At 34.7% G+C, this 21,860-nt stretch overlaps 1 protein-coding gene across 6 annotated transcripts in view; it reads right to left on the bottom strand.

Moving 5' to 3' along the window:
* The window catches only part of NBEA (neurobeachin), a 667,546-nt gene that overhangs the window by 290,334 nt on the left and 355,352 nt on the right, over positions 1-21,860 (bottom strand). For all 6 annotated transcript variants that reach the window (XM_082700384.1, XM_082700385.1, XM_082700381.1 and 3 more), the window contains 2 exons: positions 7,969-8,077; positions 4,117-4,283 (listed from right to left, as the gene is read on the bottom strand). In XM_082700384.1, coding sequence (XP_082556510.1) covers positions 4,117-4,283; positions 7,969-8,077 — 276 coding nt within the window. The remainder of the gene's footprint in view (positions 1-4,116; positions 4,284-7,968; positions 8,078-21,860) is intronic.

Raw genomic sequence — 21,860 nt, 5'->3', positions numbered from 1 at the left:
TCCCGGTAAAAAATGTACCATTTGGGAGAATGACCATGATTATGGGAGAGGGTATACATGTGTGTTGGGAGAGGGTATAAGGAAAATCTGTTGTGAACCTAAAGCTGCTCTAAAAAAAGGCTTTTTAAAAAGGCTTTTTTTCAAAGAGCTAACAAAAAAGAAAAGAGACTAACAAATATAAAAAGTCTACTCTGTGTCAGCTACTGTATTAAGCATTTTGCATTATAATACTTCAGTTTACCATTTAAATAATCCAATGAAATGAGAATTGCTTCTCTCACTTTCCAGATGAACCCAAGCTTTGGTTTTATGCAAGGCTAAGTACATTTTGTCATTTAATAATACGATTTCATTCAAAATATAAAATCGTCCCAGACAACAGACTAATTTATTTTCCATTCCATCACCAGTATCACTGTAAAAAAGGTATACATCAAGTGTTCATTTATTAATTTATTCAGTGGATATTTATTTAGCACCATGTATCAGGCATTATTCTAGGTGTGAGGTATTCTATGGACAAAAGAGAGAGAAAAATCCCTTCCATTATGGAGCTTGTATTCTCATGGGAGACAAAACAATACAACTAATAAATAAGTACATAATATGTAAGATAGTAATAAATGTTGGCACAGGAAAAATAAAGCAGAGAAATACAATACAAAACACGTGGGGGGGAAGAAGTGGCTACAGATAATGGCTTTTTTGAGAAAGTACTATTTGAATTAAAACTGGAAGAAAGTGGGAGAGGGAGCTGCATAGATTGGGAGAAAATATTCCAAATAGAATCAGCATGTCCTAAAAGCCAGAAAAACAGCAAAAAGCCACAGTGACTGGAATAAAATGAGCCAGGGGAGAGTAGCAGGAGAGGAGGTCAAAGAGTTAACAAAGATCATAACCTCTCATCCATGGCTCACTCCACGGCAGCCATACTGGTCTCTGCCTGCTCTTGGAACAGGCCAAGCACCTCCTTCTTTTGCAGGCTGTTCCCTCTGTTTAAAATGCTCAGAGAGTTCTTTGCCCAAGTGGTTCTTTATTAGAATGGATTTCTCTGAACACTCTATCAAAAATAGCGCATTCTGTCCTTGTAGGTCATTGTAAGGATATTAACTTTCGGTGGCACAGGAAACTTCTGGAGCAACACCGTTCAGTGCAACTTTGTGCAATAATGGAAACGTTCTGTGCTGTCTAATATGCTAGCTGCCACCCACATGTGGCTACTGAGTACCTGAAAGGTGGCCCTACATTTTTAATTAAATTTAATTTTTATTAAATTTCAATAGCCACATGTGACTAATGGTTACCATCTTGCGCAGCACGTCTGAGCAGAGGAGCAAAAGGATACACATTTTAATAAAATTCGCCCAGGCTGTTGTTTTGAGAATGGCCTTTAGGAGGATCAAGGCAGAAGCAGGAAGACTATTGAAAACGCTGCTGGGACAAGGCAAGTGAGAAATGATGGCATCATTTTAGATCAAGGGGACCGCAAGGGTAATGTGCTAGACATATTCTGTGACAGAGTCAGTAAGATGTGCCTCAGGGTTCAATATGTGATGTGTTAGGAGCACATTTACGGCCTGGGCAAACTTAAGAATGGAGCTGCCCTCGGCTGAGGTAGAGATGGTTTGGGAGAAAGTCTTAGGAGCTGTTTCGTCACCTGAAGTATGGTATCTAAGTAGAAGATGCCAAATAGGTAGATGGATAAACAAGTCTGGAGGTGAGTGAGAGATCTGGAGTAGGGATAATAAACTAGGGAGTTATCAACGTAGTGGTTGTGTTTTTAAGCCATGAGATTTGTAAAAGCTACAATAAAGAGTGAATAAAACAAAAAAGAGAAGCAATCTAATGACTGAGTCTTATTAATTAGTCAAATACTAAGTAAGATTATAGAGAACAAAACCTATTCTTAAATATTTAGCGTTCAGTGACTTACTTAGGAAAGGATGATTAACAGAAAGATTGTGTGTGTTTTTTGTTAGTCACTGGGAATTAATGTGCAGGAAAGAAGAGAATCTACCTTTATATCTAAGGGGTCCTACTGCCAGTCTTTCTATCAGTCTAATGAAACCCAGTAAAGGATTAGCTGAACAGAGGATGCACTTGACTCATGACTGCATCCATGGAGGTGATTCTCTGTTAACTATATCCTAATTAGATGATGAAATAATTAAGACCTCAAGTTCTCATGCATCTTTAAACACTGAAGGCAATATCCTGAGTCATATCACCTGAATTATTAGCAATATTATATTACAGTCCTGATTGTATATAACTAAGAAGATAAATCCAATTCAGAAAACACAAAAACGAGAGACAAGGTCTAGAGCTGGGCAAAAGGCCATATTATTGTTACCAGGTATGATGTTATACTTTATGTGTCAAGTTGACTAGGCTATGGTGCTCAGTTGTTTGGTCAAATAACAGTCTAGCTGTTGCTGCGAAGGTATTTCCTAAATGTAGTTAATTAACATTTATAATCACTGGACTTTAAATAAAAGATAAAATGTGGGTGGACCTCATCCAATTAGTTGAAGGCCTTAAAAAAACAAAAATAAGAACAAAACAAAATAAACCTTGAGGTTCATTGGAGAGGAAGAAATCCTCTGTTAGGACTATAGCAAAACTCATGCCTTAGTTTCTAGCCTGCCAGTCTATCCTACAGATTTCAGACATACCAGCCCTCATAATCATGTGAGTCAATTCTTTAAAATAAATCTATTTGTATTTCTATATTTATATTTATACCTATATCTCTATGTCTCAAATATATCCCATTGGTTCTGTTTTTATGTTTTTCTGGAGAACTCTGACTAAAACACTGTCTCTCCTTGTGTGATACTATGTACGTTTTTATTTAACTTCTGAAAGCTCCAGTTTCCTCAATATAATATGGAAAACATTTGAGTACCAAACTAAATAGAGATGTTCTAAAGGTTAAATGAAATAATTCATGTAAAATTCTTAATATGATGCTTGGCACACAATAAGCATTCAATAAATCTAGGTGTCACAGTATCACTATTATTATAAGAAAGAAATACTGAGTGTTGATTATTTTTAAGGTCATTAAGTTATAATTTTGCCTTAAATACCAAAATTATAAAGATTTACCAAGTGTATCTTATATTTGAAATACCAGGCCAGATGATCAAACAGTATCATGGTCATATTCTAGATGTTCTTCCCCAACTAAGAGAGTAAGTTCTATCAGGAGTCTTCTTAGTAGTGTGCTGGTCACAGTTAACCAAGCCCTAAACTCTGCCAGAGACTTAAAAGCATTTTTTTTTCCAGAAAATATTTTTTTTAATTTTATTTTTTATAAACATATATTTTTATCCCCAGGGGTACAGGTCTGTGAATCGCCAGGTATACACACTTCATAGCACTCACCAAAGCACATATTTAATAGGATCAAATAAAATGAAGATCTAAAAATGAAGAACATTAGCAATCGAAATATTGTGACCTGCCTCACTATTATTTTTCTAGAAAACTTCATTGTGTAGAGGAAATAAAAAAAAATTTATGCCCACAAAACTTCTGCGAGAACATCTGTAATTCATAAACAACCAATTTTGGTTTTACTTTTACTATGATATCATAAATGCCCTAATCATAAATACTTTTACTATGATATCATAAATGAAAATCTTTCCTAAGAAAGACTGAATAGAAAAATATGGAAGAAAAGTTTTAAAAAATGTGCTACCTCTACACAGTAAATGTTTCTATTATTACCTGTTTTTAAGAAAAATTAAGAATGATATAAATTTAATTACTAGGTAAAGTTGACTCTTCAAAGTTGAAAAAAAGCCACTTCTTATAATTAACACACATCATATAAGAGATAGTAATCTAAAATACTTGCCTAATATTTTTATATTACATATTACTGTTAAATTAGAAATGGCTTGCACTGGAGCTTCTGCTAAAAGTTTAGATTTTCTCCTGAAGGATTCTAACAAGGAATTACTAAAGATATCAGGGAAAAATTCAAGCAATTTTGTATGCTTTAAATAATTTTTTCTGCATAATTTTAAAGTTTCTAATCTTTAATTTCTAACTATTATAAATAACCTGTGAGTTATTATTTACTTGTAAATTTGTGAAACTCACCTATGGGAAACTGCTCCCCAAGCACCATGCTTATTTGTGAGAATATTAAGGATCTTCTGTTTCAGTTGGTTTGCTGTAACGTGGTCTCGATGTTTAGCAGCACTTATGAGATGATCACACATCTTTTCCTCCTCTCTTCTATCAGCAGCATACTGGGCACACTGCGACTACAAAAAATATGAACAATGCATAATGTTTAACAATGTATAACTTCTGCGGTGTCCAAGTAAGGAAGGATATCTGACCTTAAATTGAAGGGTAATAACACAATCTTGTGAAAATTTAATTTAAGGAAAGTAAAACAGAAAGAATATGGTCACTACAATCACTTTTCAAAGTGATTATAGATGTAAAGATGTGTGCTATGTGATTATTCATGAAGTATATAGAAGATAATTTGGATGGTATTATATTAAGCAATTAATGATCTTTAAGGCTCCTAAAATTCTGAGTCTGATTTTAATATGTTCCCAAAGTAATAATTTTAGAAGAATGGTTTATTAAAAATATAAATCTAATTATTATTTTAACCAATATGGTATATGCCACACTTAAAATGAGAATTACATTCTTGAAAATTAATATAGAGATCCAAAACTTGCCATTTTATTTCTAGTTTTCCAATTTCATGAATGGCAATGTGGTATACAAGGAAAAGGAATGACTTAGGAATTTAGATTTGGATTTATTCCATACTTTGTGAAAATTCTTTTCTTTCCCCAGTTTCATATTTAAAGAATGAGAAGCTAAAGTTTTCTCTATAATCTCTCCCAACTCTAGAATTTAATGTGTTCAAAGGTTCCCATGATAACAACCCTCTTATTCTCATCTTTTCTAATAATCAGTTGTTCTGTCCACTGTCCGCATTCATGCTCACCAGTATCAGTGACATAGCTAATCAGTATCCATCTCACTATGTATCAGACAGGTTCAATATGAACATGAAGATGAACATCTCTTTAATTAGGTTTGTTTTTTTGTATAGTAATTTTTATATAGGGTGGACTGATCGTAAATTCTAACTTTACCAAGCATATAATATGAGTCATATAACTAGAGGAAAAAAAAGCCTCACATCTAAAAATACATATAATTGGTTCACATTCATCTTTACTACGTAAAAATTTGTTTCATGGAAGGAATTTGAACATATCCCTTCAGTCTATCTATTGATGCAGACTATTACCACAAGTCATCTCTTTCAGAGAAATAACCTTACAGTACTCTAAGAAGGATTAATTCATTTTCCAATTTATCTTTTTGTACAGGGAATCACCAATTAGTACAATGATCTGCCTCCATAATGAGGTTAATATTTCATTAGCTCATTGAGAGCAAAATGAAATTTTCATTTTTCTTCCTTAACAATTACAATGGTTAACTAAAAAAACTGTGAAGTACCCATCTCAAATTAAATATACTTTATCTCTTAATCACAGGCTTATATGGGAGACAGAGAAATTCCCAACAAGTCCTAATAAAATATCATGGCTTTTATAAAATCTTTTACAATTTAAAAGTGTTAAGTGTTTGGTAAACCACTTAAGCATGCACATGCACACACACACTCAAAGTCAATGCATTTAGCAATACAGCTCTAACCTAAAAAGAACAAATTTAAACATTTCTGTTAAAAAAATACATCCATTAAATAGCAATGATGATACTCTCAAAATTTGATTTATGTAATTTTATTTTCTATTTACATAATCTAAAAAGCCCTGAGTCTTCATGTCCACTTCATAGTCTCTTATCACTCTTTGACATGCATCCTCAACAGGAATGAACTCATGCCCAGGGCATAAAAAGTGGTACTGAGGATGAGAAAAAACCATATCCTTTCTACGTATAAAGCACAGATGCATATATAGTACACAAACAGATATGCAGCATATTATAGAAATAAAATTTTACTGGGAGAGGGAGATTAGAAAAGATTCCTTAGGGGGCACTAATGAAAAAAAGGCTGAGAACCACTGTCCTCAGCTTAATTCCATTTTGGCTAAGTATGTGTTAAAACTTGTCACTAATATCTAGCTGCTTAAAAATCTATTTTAAATGCTTTCGTATAATAAATATTAACTGTTTTATATCCCCACAAAATTTCTTGATTTTCTTAGTAGATATATGAATGATTCAAAACTCATCCTGCAGGGGATTCAGCTAATATTCTAAATCTTATTTACTAACAGAAGTTAATTGAATATCCTTATTTTGTTTCAACTCCTGACATATCTCATATCTAAACATATTCTTCAAAGAACAGATAAGTCAAAATTTTCTTGACACCCAGATTATAGCAGGATATCTTGATAAATATCCAATAGTATTTACTCTTTAAGGGATATGATACTTTGATAAACACCCAATTGTCAATGTATTTTTATCAAAGTTTAAAATATTTGTTTTTTTGTTTTTTTGTTTTTTTTTTTCAAAATAAGGTTGTTGCAATCTCATGTGACAAGTGTGTGCTGTCTCCTCTGACAAATGAAGCAGAGGTTGGGTATGAGAGTGACAACAGTTATTTCTCTGTCTTGTGCTTTTCAGCTAGCAAGGTCAGAGATTACTAGACTGAGGGCATCAACTTGCATGACTAAGAGAGCTGGCTTACTGAGATAAAAACCTCATCAAAACTGAAATCTTGGACTCTGATTTCCAGCCATGCCCCACTTGTTTGCATGTTGCATCAGGAAAATAAATTGATGGTTATTTATTATTTTCAAGGCCTATGTTCTCCTCTAATATTTTTATAGATTCCTGCCTCACGTTGAGTGAAATAAGTCAAGCAGAGAAAGTCAATTATCATATGGTTTCACTTACTTGTGGAGCATAAGGAATAACACTGAGGACATTAGGAGAAGGAAAGGAAAAGTGAATTGGGGGAAAACGGAGAGGGAGATGAAGCATGAGACTGTGGGTTATGAGAAACAAACAGGGTTTTGGAAGGGTTGGGGTGGGGGGATGGGTGAGCCTGGTGGTGGGTATTTAGGAGGGCACGTATTGCATGGAGCACTGGGTGTGCTGCATAAACAATGAATCTTGGAACACTGGAAAAATAAAATTAAATTAAAAAAAAAAAAAGAAGAAGAGTATTTTCAGGGCCACTGACAGTTCAACCTAAGCCAAATGGCAGGTCACCTGAATATTTCTGAAACCAAGTTTTGTCAAAAATTGAGTGAATTAAGTAATCACTATAATTTAAAACACTGAAATCAAGATATTGAATTGAGGCAATTCAAATAATGGCAAATAATTATTAACATGCTGGAAATATAAAAATATTTTTATAAAAGCTATTAGTATAGAATATACAATATCTCAATACACTTTAGTTTTTGCACGTGAAATAGAAATGATAATTTTTTCTTTAGCCAAGGTACTTATGAGGATTTTAAAATTATTCTATTCCCAATATATGTATAGATCTACATGTATACCATATAATAGCAAAGCTTAAGTTCTCAGTGAAATATCGATTATAACAATGAGACAACTGAAGTGATCTTCAGTCACTCTAAAGATGGATATATTGATAAATAATAAATTATGGAATATTTGGTAAAACTGAGGTTCTTCATATAACAACTTATTATACCTATCTCTAAGCGATGTATAAAACTAGTTTAAAAATTACTAAAGTAATTGCATCATAAAATCTTATTTCCCTTTAAGAGTATATCAGAACAACTTCAGTCTACCAAAGGGTTAGGCATATTGTAAGAAGAATTTCTGAATGTTGTAAATGAGGTAAAAATTAGTGCTCTGTGTTTGGCATTTATGAAAGCTTTAAAAAAAAAAAAAAAGAACTGCTTTAAAACGGTTTATAAAAAACCTTCTTTATAAAAATCTTACCTCAAACTCTGCATGTTTATGTACATCCTCAGCTCGCTGTCTGTTCAAAATAAACTCAGCTTCATTTGCAACACGAACTATATGGTCCTTCATAGCATGGCATAGTAATCTAAAAAGGAAGATACCTTTGGAATTATTATTCTTAATAGCTTCAGTTAATACTACTTTTTAATAATCAAGTTTCAGTATTTGAAATATTAATTATGCATAAAGTTTAAAGTTACATTATGAAATTAAGATAGATGAAATTATAATTCAAAGACATTTGAAATACAGAAATATACCGTAAAAATGTTACAACAATGCCTCTCTGTGGTAAGTACTGTGTGTCTTGTGAAAGAATGATTCACTTAATTTGATGTAGTTAATGCAAAAGAATCAAGGCTTTTTGACAGTGTTTTAAATGGTTAAAACAGAATTCACCACCTTTGAAGTAAATGGTTAAAACAACAGAATTCACTATCATAGAAGTAAATTTTCACACAAAATCTAGATGGCCATATATTAGGAAATCTATAAATTTCATTTTTAAACAATAGAACTTATTTGAATATTCAAATTGTTTTGAAAAAGTATGTAACCATATAGTGAAAAGCCTCCCTTTATCACCTAGACACATGATTTCCAAACACATCAGGCACCGTTTGTTATTAGTTTCTTGCATGTTTTCAGAGACTTTTAAAAATACATAATACAAATACATTCTCCCCCCCAACTTCCTTACACTATTGTTAGTGTATTATACAGTCTTTTCTATACCTAGCTTTTCTCACTTAGCAATATCCTTTGAAGACCTTTTCTTTTCTCTCTCTGTTTTTTAAAGATTTTATTTATTTATTTGACAGGCAGAGATCACAAGTAGGCAGAGAGGCAGGAGGGGTGGGGGGGAGCAGGCTCCCTGCTGAGCAGCGGGTCCCATGTGGGGGGTGCGATCCCAGAACCCTGGGATCATGACCTGAGCTGAAGGCAGAGGCTTTAACCCACTGAGCCACCCAGGCGCCCTTTGAAGACCTTTTCTTATGTACACACAGGGAGCTTCTTCATATTTCTTTTATAGCAAAGGGCAGAGGTTATTCAAAGATGGCTGCAACAGTATCTCCGATCCCACATGCTCTTTTGAAGTGTGAGAGTGTTATTGCTCCATCAAAAAGAGGAGTCATTTTCTGCAGCTCTTAGGTCTGCCTGTGACTTCCTGTGACCAACAGAATATAACAGAGGTGATGCTTTGTGACTTCTGAGTCCAGGCCATAAGATGTCTTGCACATTTTGCCTTCCTTTCTTGGAAATTTGTCTTCTAGAATCTGCTGCCCTGCTGAGAGAAACTCAAATTATGTGGCCAATCCAAGGAGGAGAATAGAGGATCTCAGGATCCCAGGCCTACATGAGCTCCTAGCCCAGAGCCAGCCTCCCAGGTGAATGAAATGCCAGACAACTTCACAGGGAACAAAGGAATTGCTGAGCTGAGCCCAGTTATGTGAATAAAGACAGGTTTAAACCACATGATGATGATGATGATGATGAAGGAGGAGGAGGAGAAGGATAAGAAATCAATCATAACTGTCACCAAATCACTTATTGAGAGATAGGTAATAAAATATGTAGTTTACACAAAATATTTAATCCTCACAAGAATCCTCAGACATATATATTATTTTCATTTTTATACATAAGAAACTAAGGCTCAGAAAAATTAAGTTCTTTGCCTCAGATTATAATTTTTAAAAAATTATCAAAATTCTATATATTTGGCATTGCATTTTCATTAGCCAACAGTATTTTTTGAAGTAAAACCTTTCATGTTAACTACTGCTCTCCTCCGCTGTGGGCATTCTAACATTAATTCTTGTCATTTTGTCAATTATAAACAGTGATTTGGCCCTTTGCATCTTTTAAAATGTTTTCTTCTGCAATAAGCGATTACTGTGTTAAAGACATACAAATAGCTATCAGAAACATGAAAAAATGTTCATCATCACTAGCCATCAGGGAGATTCAAATTAAAACCACATTGAGATACCACCTTACACCAGTTAGAATGGCCAAAATTAGCAAGATAGGAAACAACATGTGTTGGAGGGGATGTGGAGAAAGGGGAACCCTCTTACACTGTTGGTGGGAATGCAAGTTGGTGCAGCCTCTTTGGAGAACAGTGTGGAGATTCCTCAAGAAATTAAAAATAGAGCTTCCCTATGACCCTGCCATTGCACTACTGAGTATTTATCCCGAAGATACAGATGTAGTGAAAAGAAGGGCCATCTGTACCCCAATGTTTATAGCAGCAATGGCCACGGTCGCCAAACTGTGGAAAGAACCAAGATGCCCTTCAACGAACGAATGGATAAGGAAGATGTGGTCCATATACACTATGGAGTATTATGCCTCCATCAGAAAGGATGAATACCCAACTTTTGTAGCAACATGGACGGGACTGGAAGAGATTATGCTAAGTGAAATAAGTCAAGCAGAGAGGGTCAATTATCATATGGTTTCACCTATTTGTGGAGCATAACAAATAGCAAGGAGGACATAGGGAGTTAGAGAGGAGAAGGGAGGTGGGGGAAATTGGAAGGGGAGGTGAACCATGAGAGACTATGGACTCTGAAAAACAATCTGAGGGTTTTGAAGGGGCGGGGGGTGGGAGGTTGGGGTACCAGGTGGTGGGTATTATAGAGGGCACGGATTGCATGGAGCACTGGGTGTGGTGCAAAAATAATGAATACTGTTATGCTGAAAATAATAAATAAATAAATAAATAAATAAATAAAATCTTTTAAAAAATACAAAGAAAAGATGTGAAATACATTAGCATATACACAGAACATGTAGGAGGGATTAAAAAACTTTTTTTTTTCTTGAATGATAGCATGGAGGACATCAGGACAAGGAAGGGAAAAATGAAGGGGGGGAATCAGAGGGGGAGATGAACTACGAGAGACTATGGACTCTGGGACACATACTGAGGGTTTCAGAGGGGAGGGAGTGGGGGCATGGGTTAGCCTGGTGATGGGTATTAAGGGCATGTATTGCAATGACCACTGGGTGTTATATGTAAACAATGAATCATGGAACACTACATCAAAAACTAATGAAGTATTGTATGGTGACTTACATTACATAAAAGAAAGAGAGTAAGGAAGTTACATAACAATAAAGGAAAACAAAAAAAATATAATAATAATCGAAAGACATTTGAAGTTACCCTTAAGTCTTTCTGGGTTTTTCTTTAAGGGCAAACTTACAAAATAATATCTATTCTTTTACCTATGTCTTTTCAAGATTCAATTCAAATACTTACCTCCATTCATGGTCCAGTTTTTTCTCTACTTAGATTTTAACAAGAGTGCTCTTTTTAAGACTGTTGTTATTTCCACTGCTCATTAATGAAATGAATTATCATTTTTTTCTTGCTCAAGTTGTTGTAAATTTTAATCAGAATGGGAAAGATTGAACCTCATTTTAACTTTTGTATTTACTAAAGAGCAACTCCTAGTAACTATTCCTATATTGTTCACTACATTGTCTACCCACAGCAAACTCATCTTTTTCACTGATAAATATGAATAAGCAAACAAAAAAACATTACTGAGTACCCTGATATTTCTAAATTATTGCCTAAATATAATTTGTAAAAGCTCTATAACATGTCTTGGAAGTGAGTCTGTACTGAATTTATTTCATCTTTGAAGTATATTAAGGTTGAATTACATAGCAGTAATTCTATAAAAATCAGCAGGTGAATGATCTCTATATTTCGTAAGGCAGTAATGTAGATACTGAATTCAAGATAGTTCTCAGTAAAAACCTATTCCCCCAAAGTCCGTATGTGGTCTGACATCATCACTCCATGAGGAGATTTAAGGTAAATAATGGCTGTCACTCTCAGACCAGCAGGGACTTCCCACCTTATGACACAGGCACAACTAAAATCTTGCATAGCAGCAGAGTAAGTGGAAATATAACCTGGAAGCATGCAGCAATAATCTCTCCAGTTACTTAAGAGGAACACAGGCATATTCCAATGGAAATATTTTCTTAATTTTTAGAACAAAAGTTAATGATAATATAAATCATTTGAAGAACGAAAAGGTTAGGGGAATCTGTTAGAAACCACAATACTTGGAAAAAAGGCTCAGACTTCTCTATAATGTTGGAAGGCAAACAATCATACAGATAATCTTCAATTCACTGATGGAGGTAGAAAAAGAAAAGAAGTTAAAAAAAGACTGTAACTTAAACTCTGAATATTAACTTTTGATGAAATAATTGGTCTATATTTGTTAGGCTGGCTTCTAAAGAGAAAAGAGATGTGAAATACAGGAATATTGTTCAATGGCTTTGTCTAGTGCATGAAAGCTGAAGAAAGCCAGGAGGAAATCTAATATGTGCAAATTAGTGTGGATTACAAACTTAAATAGATTAACAGAAGACAGCAGGGAAGGAGAGGCCCTGGGTCTGGCAGTTAATAGGTAGGACTCCCCAGGAGCAAAACAGTGGATTGGTAAAGCAAAGAGGCATGGTGGCAGAGAGGGGCAGGGGTGGGGAAGACTCTTACCTCAGAAACACCAGAGAAATTGTATCAATTATCTGAAAGTCAGTCTGTCCTCCTAGCTCTGCTCTGACACTAATGAGTTCTGCATCAATGAACATACTTATGCGTTACACATCAACTAACATAGGTTGTTTTACTTCCATGGAGAGAAGGAATCTTTAGTTGACTTAATCATTCTGGGTAACTTCATTATCCACAGGGAAAACCATTCCCCAGAGTATATCACAATTCCTTGTCCCTTTTTAACAGGATCTAAAAATACCTAAATCTATGATTCCTTTAGAAACTTCAATTCTACTTCACTTCAGGAAATCACTCTACTGGCCCTAATTGTCTTCACTTCCTAAATCTTTAAACTCCAGCAATCTACTTTCTGGCTACAACCTCCCTACACTTACTGTTCTCTCTTGCCTTTATTTGTCCCTCCCCTGGATCCAGGCAAAAACAAGCTCTGAATTCTTCTAACTGCACTTGTTTAATCCCTCTATTTTCTCTTAATCCTTCTTCCACCGCTCAGATTCACTTCTTTTCCCATTGAACTTGCCATCCCGTAGTTCCATGTTGTAACTACTTTCTTGCTGGCACTGTCACTCAATTCTTATCTACCTGCTACAATTGCTCAGGCATCCCTAGATTAAGACATTGGTCTCGCTCCTCTGTCCTATATCTGGACTGTTGAGGAAACTCACAAAACCAAATTTCATTGAAGATGAAATTTCTATTTCTTTTTCACAGCCAATTTCTTTTACTCGTGTTTTGAGAGTCCACAGAAATGTCTTTAGTGTTCTAACTTTATTCACTTAAATTTTTTCTTTATTTAAAAAAATACTGTCTTTACTCGAAGGTATGTTTGTAGTGATTTGGATATGTATTTAACACATAAACACACACATTTATTAACCACTCTGCTGCACTTCATGTTTATCATTCTTTTCCCTCTTCGTTTAATCTATGTATATTGCAAAATATGTTGCCCAGATTAATTTGTTTTGAAGTTTTAGAAATAAAGTGGCATGTTTTCTGCACTCTTCAGATTAAGAAAATCCTTTTCTGTTTCTCGTTTGCTAAGACTATTTTTTAAAAAATCACGAATGTTGAATTTTATTGGGTGCGTCTGAACAGACTGAGAGGATAATAAGGATTTAATAGGATAAATCAAACACATTTTTAGGAATTTTACAATAATGAACAACTTTGGCCTTCCTGGGTTAACTTTCCCCCTTCTCCCTTCCCTAGTTCTCCACTCCCACAAACATAGTATATCTTTATACATGGCTGGACTGAGTTATGCAAATATTTTAATTAGGATTCACACATCTACATTAAAAATGGAGACTGGCTTGTGATTTTCCTTTCTCCCACACATCTTGTTTGCTTTTGTAGTCAGGATTAAACAGTCCTCAAAGAATGAATTAAGAGCGTTCCCTCTGTGTTCTCGAGCAGTTGGTATATGGTTGAAACAGTGTTTTATTTGAACATTTGGTAGCATATACTTAAACTATTACTGTAGGAAGAATTTTTACTGATTAAATTTCCTTCATACTTAGAATTTTAGGGTTTTGCTACTTGTTACTCAGTCTTTAGAACTTATATATTTTCTAGGAATCTTCCCATTCCATTAAAATTTTTATTTTTAATGGTAAAACATTTTATAGCACCCTCATTATTTCCAAGGTTTTTTTTTTTTTAAGATTTTATTTATTTATTTGACAGACAGAGATCACAAGTAGGCAGAGAAGCAGGCAGAGAGAGGGGGAAGCAGGCTCCCTGCTGAGCAGAGAGCCCAATGCGGGACTTCATCCCAGGACCCTGGGATCATGACCTGAGAGGAAGGCCAAGGCTTTAACCCACTGAGCCACGCAGAGGACCCTCCAAGTTTGTTTTATCTACAATTATGTTTCTTTTTTTAATTTATGATGTTTATTTTTCTGTTTTGTTCTTGATCAATCTTGGCATAGTTTGCCTGTGTTATTATTATTTAAAGAAAAAAAACTTTGTATTTGTTCATCCACTCTATTTTAACTTATTTTTCTGTTCAGTGATTTCTGGTCTTTATTATCAACTTCCTTCTACTTTGTGACAGCTTATTCTGTTATTCTGTTTTTTCTAACTGGGACATTATTTTTTTAGCTGGTGATTCAGCTCCTTAGTTTTAGGCTTATTCTCTAATATAAGCTTTTAAAGCTACACATTTATCTTCAAATTCCATTTTTCTTGCATTACATCCATTTTAGTATTTAGCATCTTCATTACTGTTTAGTTTCAAATATTTTTCTCTTCTGATTTTTCTTTAAAATATAAATTACTTAGATATTTAAATTTTTTCTATAATTATGAGGCTGTTAGTTTTCTTCTTGTCTTTAAATGTAAATGTGCTATCAGATATCATGGTAACACTAACTCTTAAAATTTTGATGAGATGATCTGGCTGTGTCATCAGACTCCATTAATGTGACTCATTTATTTGTGAGTATGTATTCTTTACGGTTGGCGCAAAGTTCTATATATGCCTATAATGTTAGGAAAAAGCTAGATATGACAGTGGAAGGAATGCCTGGAGGCAAACTCCCAAGACCTTGATGGGGAATGATAGAGACCTGAGGTAGAAGCAAGGATGGTGATAAAGAGGGCTCACATTAGAAGCCCAAGGGTACAACATCTTGACCTTGAGGCTTCTAAGACTTTGGGACTAATAGACCAAGAGCCTCCGGTATGAAGCATGCCCCTCTCCTCTTCTACCTCTGCCCCAGGGTAGCCCCTAAACTCATTATAATGCATTTGCTTTGCAGTTATAGCACAGCCCCCCATGGAGAAAAGTTGCCATGATGATTCCAGTACAAACTGTGTAGGGTCAAAAACTACCCCTCCCAACCCCCAAATGACTGGAAGTAGTGTCCGAAAGTGATCACCCTACTTGACAAAACAGCTCCTACCGGCCCAGAAAGACCCAACAAATATCCAATCCCCAAACTGCTTTGTGCTTGCTGCTTTCCTTCTGGCTGTCTTTATTGGAGCACCCATCCTCAGGTATATCTTTTTGTGGGGAATCCAAGAATGGAGACCTTAATTCACACAATGCAGACTCTCCCACTGATTAACAATAATATCAAACCCACTAACTTATGTCACTCAAATCTTGTGTATTTCTTTTCTTTCTTTCTTTTTTATTCTCCTTTATTTTTTTTGGCAGGAGGTAGGTAGGGGAGAGAGAGAAAGGGAAAGAAAGAATCTTAAGCAGGCTCCAAGCTAGCTCCAAGGTAGGCATGGAGCCTGATGCAGGGCTTGATCCCACAACCCTGAAATAATGACCAGAGCAGAAATCCAAGAGTTGGATGCTTAACAAATGAGCCACCCAGGTGCCCCCAATCCTGTATGTTTTTGTTAATTTTTTTGTGTGATGGATATTTTGATGATTGATATCAGAGTATTAAAATCATTAAGGTGGAAGATTTGTCATTTTCTTCCTGATGTTCCATCAATTTTTGCTTTGCATATTTTGATGCTATTTTATGAAACGTAAAAGTATAGACTGTAGTACCTTACTGGTAAAATCAATTTTTTAAAAGCTATATGACCTGATTCATTAATATTAATAATTTGTACCTTAAAACCTATTTTGTATATTAGCATAGCTGTGTAAGCTTTGTTTTGGTTACTGTCCACCATATACTTGTCTATCGTTTTACTTTTAACATTCCTTAGGTTTCAGGAATGTCTTTAGTAAATAGAACATAAAAAGTTTTTAATTCAAACTCACAAATTCTGTTCCTTATGGAAATTATTGTCTATTTGCCCCAATTGTGCACATTGTTATACAATGTACTTATTTCTAACACAATATTTCTGTGAGTCTCAGTTTTTTAATGTTTTGTTTTATTTTCATTTTTTTCCTTTCACTAATTGGAATTGTGTTTATGCAATTCTTTTCACTGTTATTCTTGGAATTTTATCAGGTATAGTTAACAAAGTATAAAATTAATACTGTAACTGTCTTCTACAACAATATGACCTAACAATTTTTGTCTTACACATTATTGTCCAATATCGTCCAGTTCAAACTCACACATTATATATCATTATCACTTTGAAAAAACAATCCCTAGGGCGCCTGGGTGGCTCAGTGGGTTAAGACGCTGCCTTCGGCTCATGTCATGATCTCAGGGTCCTGGGATTGAGTCCCGCATTGGGCTCTCTGCTCAGCAGGGAGCCTGCTTCCCTTCCTCTCTCTCTGCCTGCCTTTCTGCCTACTTGTGATCTCTCTCTGTCAAGTAAATAAATAAAATATAAAAAAAAAGAAAAAAGAAAAAACAATCCCTATTTTAGATGTATATGCATGTTTATTACATAAATACAATTTATTTGCACATTTTTTGTCTCTTTGTCTTTCTGAGATTATTTCTTTGAATCTGACATGTACACACTATAAATTAAGTAGTGGCCATTCTCTCAGTGGTAAACTCTAAGATTCTGATTATCACTAAATTTTATTTTACCTTAAATTGTGTAGCATTCTAAAAATTCAGATATATTTCACATTAATGACATTTAAAAATGTATACTTTAGTGGTTTTTAGTATATTCTCTATGTTGTACAACGATCAGCACTATCTAATTCTAGAACATTTCCATCATTCCTCAAAAAACCCCATATTAGATATTTTTTCCAAAGAAGATATCCAAATATCAAGCAGGTACATGAAAAGATGCTCAACATCATTAATAACGAGGGAAATGCAAATCAAAACCACAATGAGATAAGAGATAACAAGGGTTGGCAAGGATGTGGAGAAAAGGGAACACCTGTATACTGTTGGTAGGAATGTGCATTAGTTCAACCACTATGGAACCAATATGGAGGTTCCCCAAAAAATTAAAAACTCTACATCAAGATGATATAGCAATTTCGCTTTTGGGAATACACCCAAGAAAAAGAAAACAGGGTATCAAAGAGATACATGCATTCCCATGTTTACTGCATCATTATTCAGAATAGCCAGGAAATGGAAACAACCTAAGTGTCCATCAATGAATGAATGAATGGATAAAGAAGATAAGGAGCACCTTTCAGCCACAAAATGGGAACATCACTCAGCCACAAGAAAGAAGGATGTCCTGCCAAATGCTCAAGACCTTGAGCATTTTATACAATTGAGATAAGCCAGACAAAGAAAGACAAGTATTGTACAATATAACTTATATGTGGAATCTAAAAAAACCGAAACTCCTAAAAGCAGAGAGTAAAATGATAGTTACCAGGGGTTGGGGGATGGAGGTGTAGGCCAGATATTGTTTAAGATTATAGACTTGCAATGAATAAGCTCTAGAGATCTAAAATTTCACATTATACTGACCATACAATATTTTATTTTAATCAACTGTGCTAGGAGACTAGAACTTAATGATTCCAACCACTGAAAAGAAAGGATAATTATATAATATGATATAGCAATCACACTACAATGTATAAATGTGTTAATATGTTATATACCTTAAATTTGCAATAAAAACAACACTAAAACAAAAACTCCCTTTACCTATTGGTAGTTCCAATTTCCCCTTTCTTACTCCTTCCACCCCCTGGTAACTAATTTTCTTTCTGTATCTATGGAATTACCTATTCTGGACATTTCACATAAATGGAATCATATAATATATGGCCTTTTGTGTCTGGATGCTTTAGTACCATAATGTTTTTCAGGTTTATCCATGTTGTTGTTTGTATAAGTACTCTGTTCCTTTTTTTTTTTAATATAATTTTTTATTTTTTTATAAACATATATTTTTATCCCCAGGGGTACAGGTCTGTGAATCACCAGGTTTACACACTTCAAAGCACTCACCAAAACACATACCCTCCCCAATGTCCATAATACCACCCCCTTCTCCCAAACCCCCTCCCCCCAGCAACCCTCAGTTTGTTTTGTGAGATTAAGAGTCACTTATGGTTTGTCTCCCTCCCAATCCCATCTTCTTTCATTTATTCTTCTCGTACCCACTTAAGCCCCCATGTTGCATCACCACTTCCTCATATCAGGGAGATCATATGAGAGTTGTCTTTCTCTGCTTGACTTATTTCGCTAAGCATGATATGCTCTAGTTCCATCCATGTTGTCGCAAATGGCAAGATTTCATTTCTTTTGATGGCTGCATAGTAATGAACTCTGTTCCTTTTGATGGCTAAATAATATTCCATCGATACAGCTTTTTTTCACTTTGCCATTAGTGTTATTATACTTAAATTTCTTAAATGTCTACTCAATAGATAAGATAATAGTTAGAGTCACTATATACAGATATTAGTCTACTTTTCTAATCTTACTGCCTCTTTAACATACTTATTCCATGTCCTAGAAAATAATCTTTGGAACTCTTTTAAAAACTCACACTCTTTCAGGACTTCAAAAAGTGCCATTTCTTCCTGTAACTCTTTCACGCCCTCCTCCCAAAAAAGCTAAAAGACCTTCCAATTTCTCAAATGTACTGGAATTATAATATTTATCACATTGTTTTATGTACTTTTTCTTTTCTTTTTAACAACTTTCTCTCTCTTAGACTGTGAAGTTCATAAAATTAGGTACAGTGCCTATTCATCTCTAAGGCCAACATGATTTGCAAGGTACCTGGTATGAAATATGGACTCACCAATAACATATGGCTAATTGGATGAATGACTGAATGAATACACAAATATGTTATATGAGAAGGAGGGGCAAAGAAGAAATAGAATTTTAATATTAAGGTAATTTTTTAACACCATGAAATTCTATGGTACATTTAGCACATGGTGTAAATAAAAAATGCTGGGTAACTCAGAAATATCTATTACAGAACATTTTCTTCCTCATAGTATCTATAAAATACAGAAAATGAAAGAAATTATCATCATCTTCTTCTTCTTCTTCTTCTTCTTCTTCTTCTTCTTCTTCTTCTTTTTTTTTAAAGAAAAAGAGAGGTGGGGTAGAGGCAGAGGGAGAGGGATGGAGAGAGTCTTAAATAGGCTCCATGCCCAACACAGAGTTCAACACAGGGCTCCATCTTACAACTTTGAGATCATGACCTGAGCCAAAATCAAGAGTCTGATGCTTAACCAATGGCCATCCAGGCATTCCAAGTAGCCCTTATCTTCTAATGTGAGCCTATTTTCCAAAGGAAATAGAAAAAAACCCCATCAATTTGTTCAATCCTATTTATTCCTACTTTTGAAACAGACAGAGTTGTCATGGATATAAGAAAGAAGTCAAGAGACAAAACAAAGTAATCTATTCTAAATGGAACAGATATCAGTAGGGCAAAATATGATATTCTAGAAAGAATCCAATTTTATGCAGTATTGTTATAATTTAATTGCTTGTCTTTGACTTGAGATTAACAGATACTGAATTTTAAATATAATCTCTGTAATTTGATGAAAGAAAAAAATCAATAGAAAAAGCAATACAAGAGGTCAGAAAAATTAGTATTCCGTTATTTATGATGAATGAGGGGACAAAAGCAAATCTAGTTTATATTTAGGTTCTGCCTTTTATCAGTATTATGAATTGAGCAATTTTCCTTGTATCTGAGTTTCAGTTTCCTGATTGAAAAATGAGGGTGTACTATTTCAGATATCTTATAAACTGTGGGAAAAAATGTATGTCCAAACTGTAAGATTAGATTTTTAGATCCTGATTTATTTAGCCAAGAAGACAGACTCCAAATGGAAGTTAAGTGGTCACACCGCATAGGAGCACAATTGCCTTTGGCCCCAAAATCTGGCATAGAGATTCTGGTGACACTGCAAGGTAGAGTCTGGTTGGGTCAGAGAAGCTCAATTGTTTCCTGTATGATACTCTTTAATAGACTATTTAGGGACACCTGGGTGGCTCAGTTGGCTAAGGATCTGCCTTTGGCTCAGGTCATGATCCCCAGGTGTCCTGGAATGGAGCTCCAAGTCAGGTTACCTGCTCAGTGGGGAGCCTGCTTTTCCCTCTACTGTTCTCCCTGCTTGTGCTCTGTCAAATAAATAGGCAGTCTTTAAAAAAATAAACTGTTTAAAAATCTAGAAAAACCCTATAATTTAATTTTAAATTTTAAAAAATTTTAGAAAATGTTTACAAACTTTGGGCTCTACTGGTTCTTGAAATATTTTAGTGCCAACAAGTCTTCACCTTATGAAAATAGCAGAATAAATACCATGTTGTTCCTGAGAAGTGTATCTCTGACTTGAACTTTCTTACATTCCCCAAAAGTACATTTTCTTTAAGGAGGGACAACAGCTCATAGGGTTGTGATGAGCACAAGTGAGAGAACACTTGTGAAGCGTCTGATATGTACTATGTGCCCCCCCATAGTAGTTCACTTTTCTAAAAGGTACACATTGATACATTGGTTCTTTTACATTCATTAAGAAGGAAAAACAATGGCAGATCTTGACATTTGTTTATGAATCCCCACATCAGGCTGTGGTGGGACTCTCAAACTGATTCTGCATATTCAAACCTAGATTTGTAAGTCAGCATATTAGTTATGAACTGTACTACTCATAAAACTTTGTATTTTTTAGGCAAGACCCAATTTACTCAATTATATGACTGGTAAAATACAAAGAATCGAAAACTGGGGCATAGTAGGGGGTCTCTGTAGTGGGCTACCCTGAGTGTTTCTTTGGTGCAAAGGAAAGAAAAGTAGAAAAACAGACATTAGAGACCTGAAAACGCTCTCTCTCTACGGCTGTTAGAAAAAAAAAAAATTACATACAGTATCAAGTTTTTCTTTTAAAACACTAAGTCTTTCCCAGAGAATAAGATCTACGAATTATTCATGCTTTTAGATCAACTTACTATATGAAAACCTATTCTATACAAATATAATCAGACTTACCCTTGTCTCAGATTCCCTAGAAAACTGGAGTTTTGATTTGGGAAACGTAGAAAGAAGGAAGATAAAACCTAAAGGACAATTTTGGAGTTTGAGATTGATATCTAAGGACTGGATATGGAAGGGAGGCATTAAAGAGAGAAAGGGCGGTGAGGAGAGGGAATTAGCACTGGTTGAAACCTACCCCCCTACCTAATTAACTGTTATGAAAAAAGCCCTGGAAATTAATTATGTTGGATGAAGACTCATTTTCTTATCACCTATTTGAGGCTTCAAGTAAGTCTATCATTTCAAATACATAAAGGTAGAAATTTATATTATAATCTGCCATGAACCTAAATAGTTATTATACTCCTTAGTGAAGCATAGGGAAAAAAAAAACACTTAGCTTATGATTATATTTATGTTTCCAGTTATGCATAAAGATGGTGATAATTTTAGATGACTCCTAAGATGAATGAATAAAGTGTAGTAGTTCTCATAGTTC

This window comes from Mustela nivalis, assembly GCF_964662115.1.
Source record: "Mustela nivalis genome assembly, chromosome: 15".
In the NCBI taxonomy this organism is placed as follows: Eukaryota; Metazoa; Chordata; class Mammalia; order Carnivora; family Mustelidae; genus Mustela; species Mustela nivalis.
This window is presented reverse-complemented; position numbering and strand designations above follow the sequence as displayed.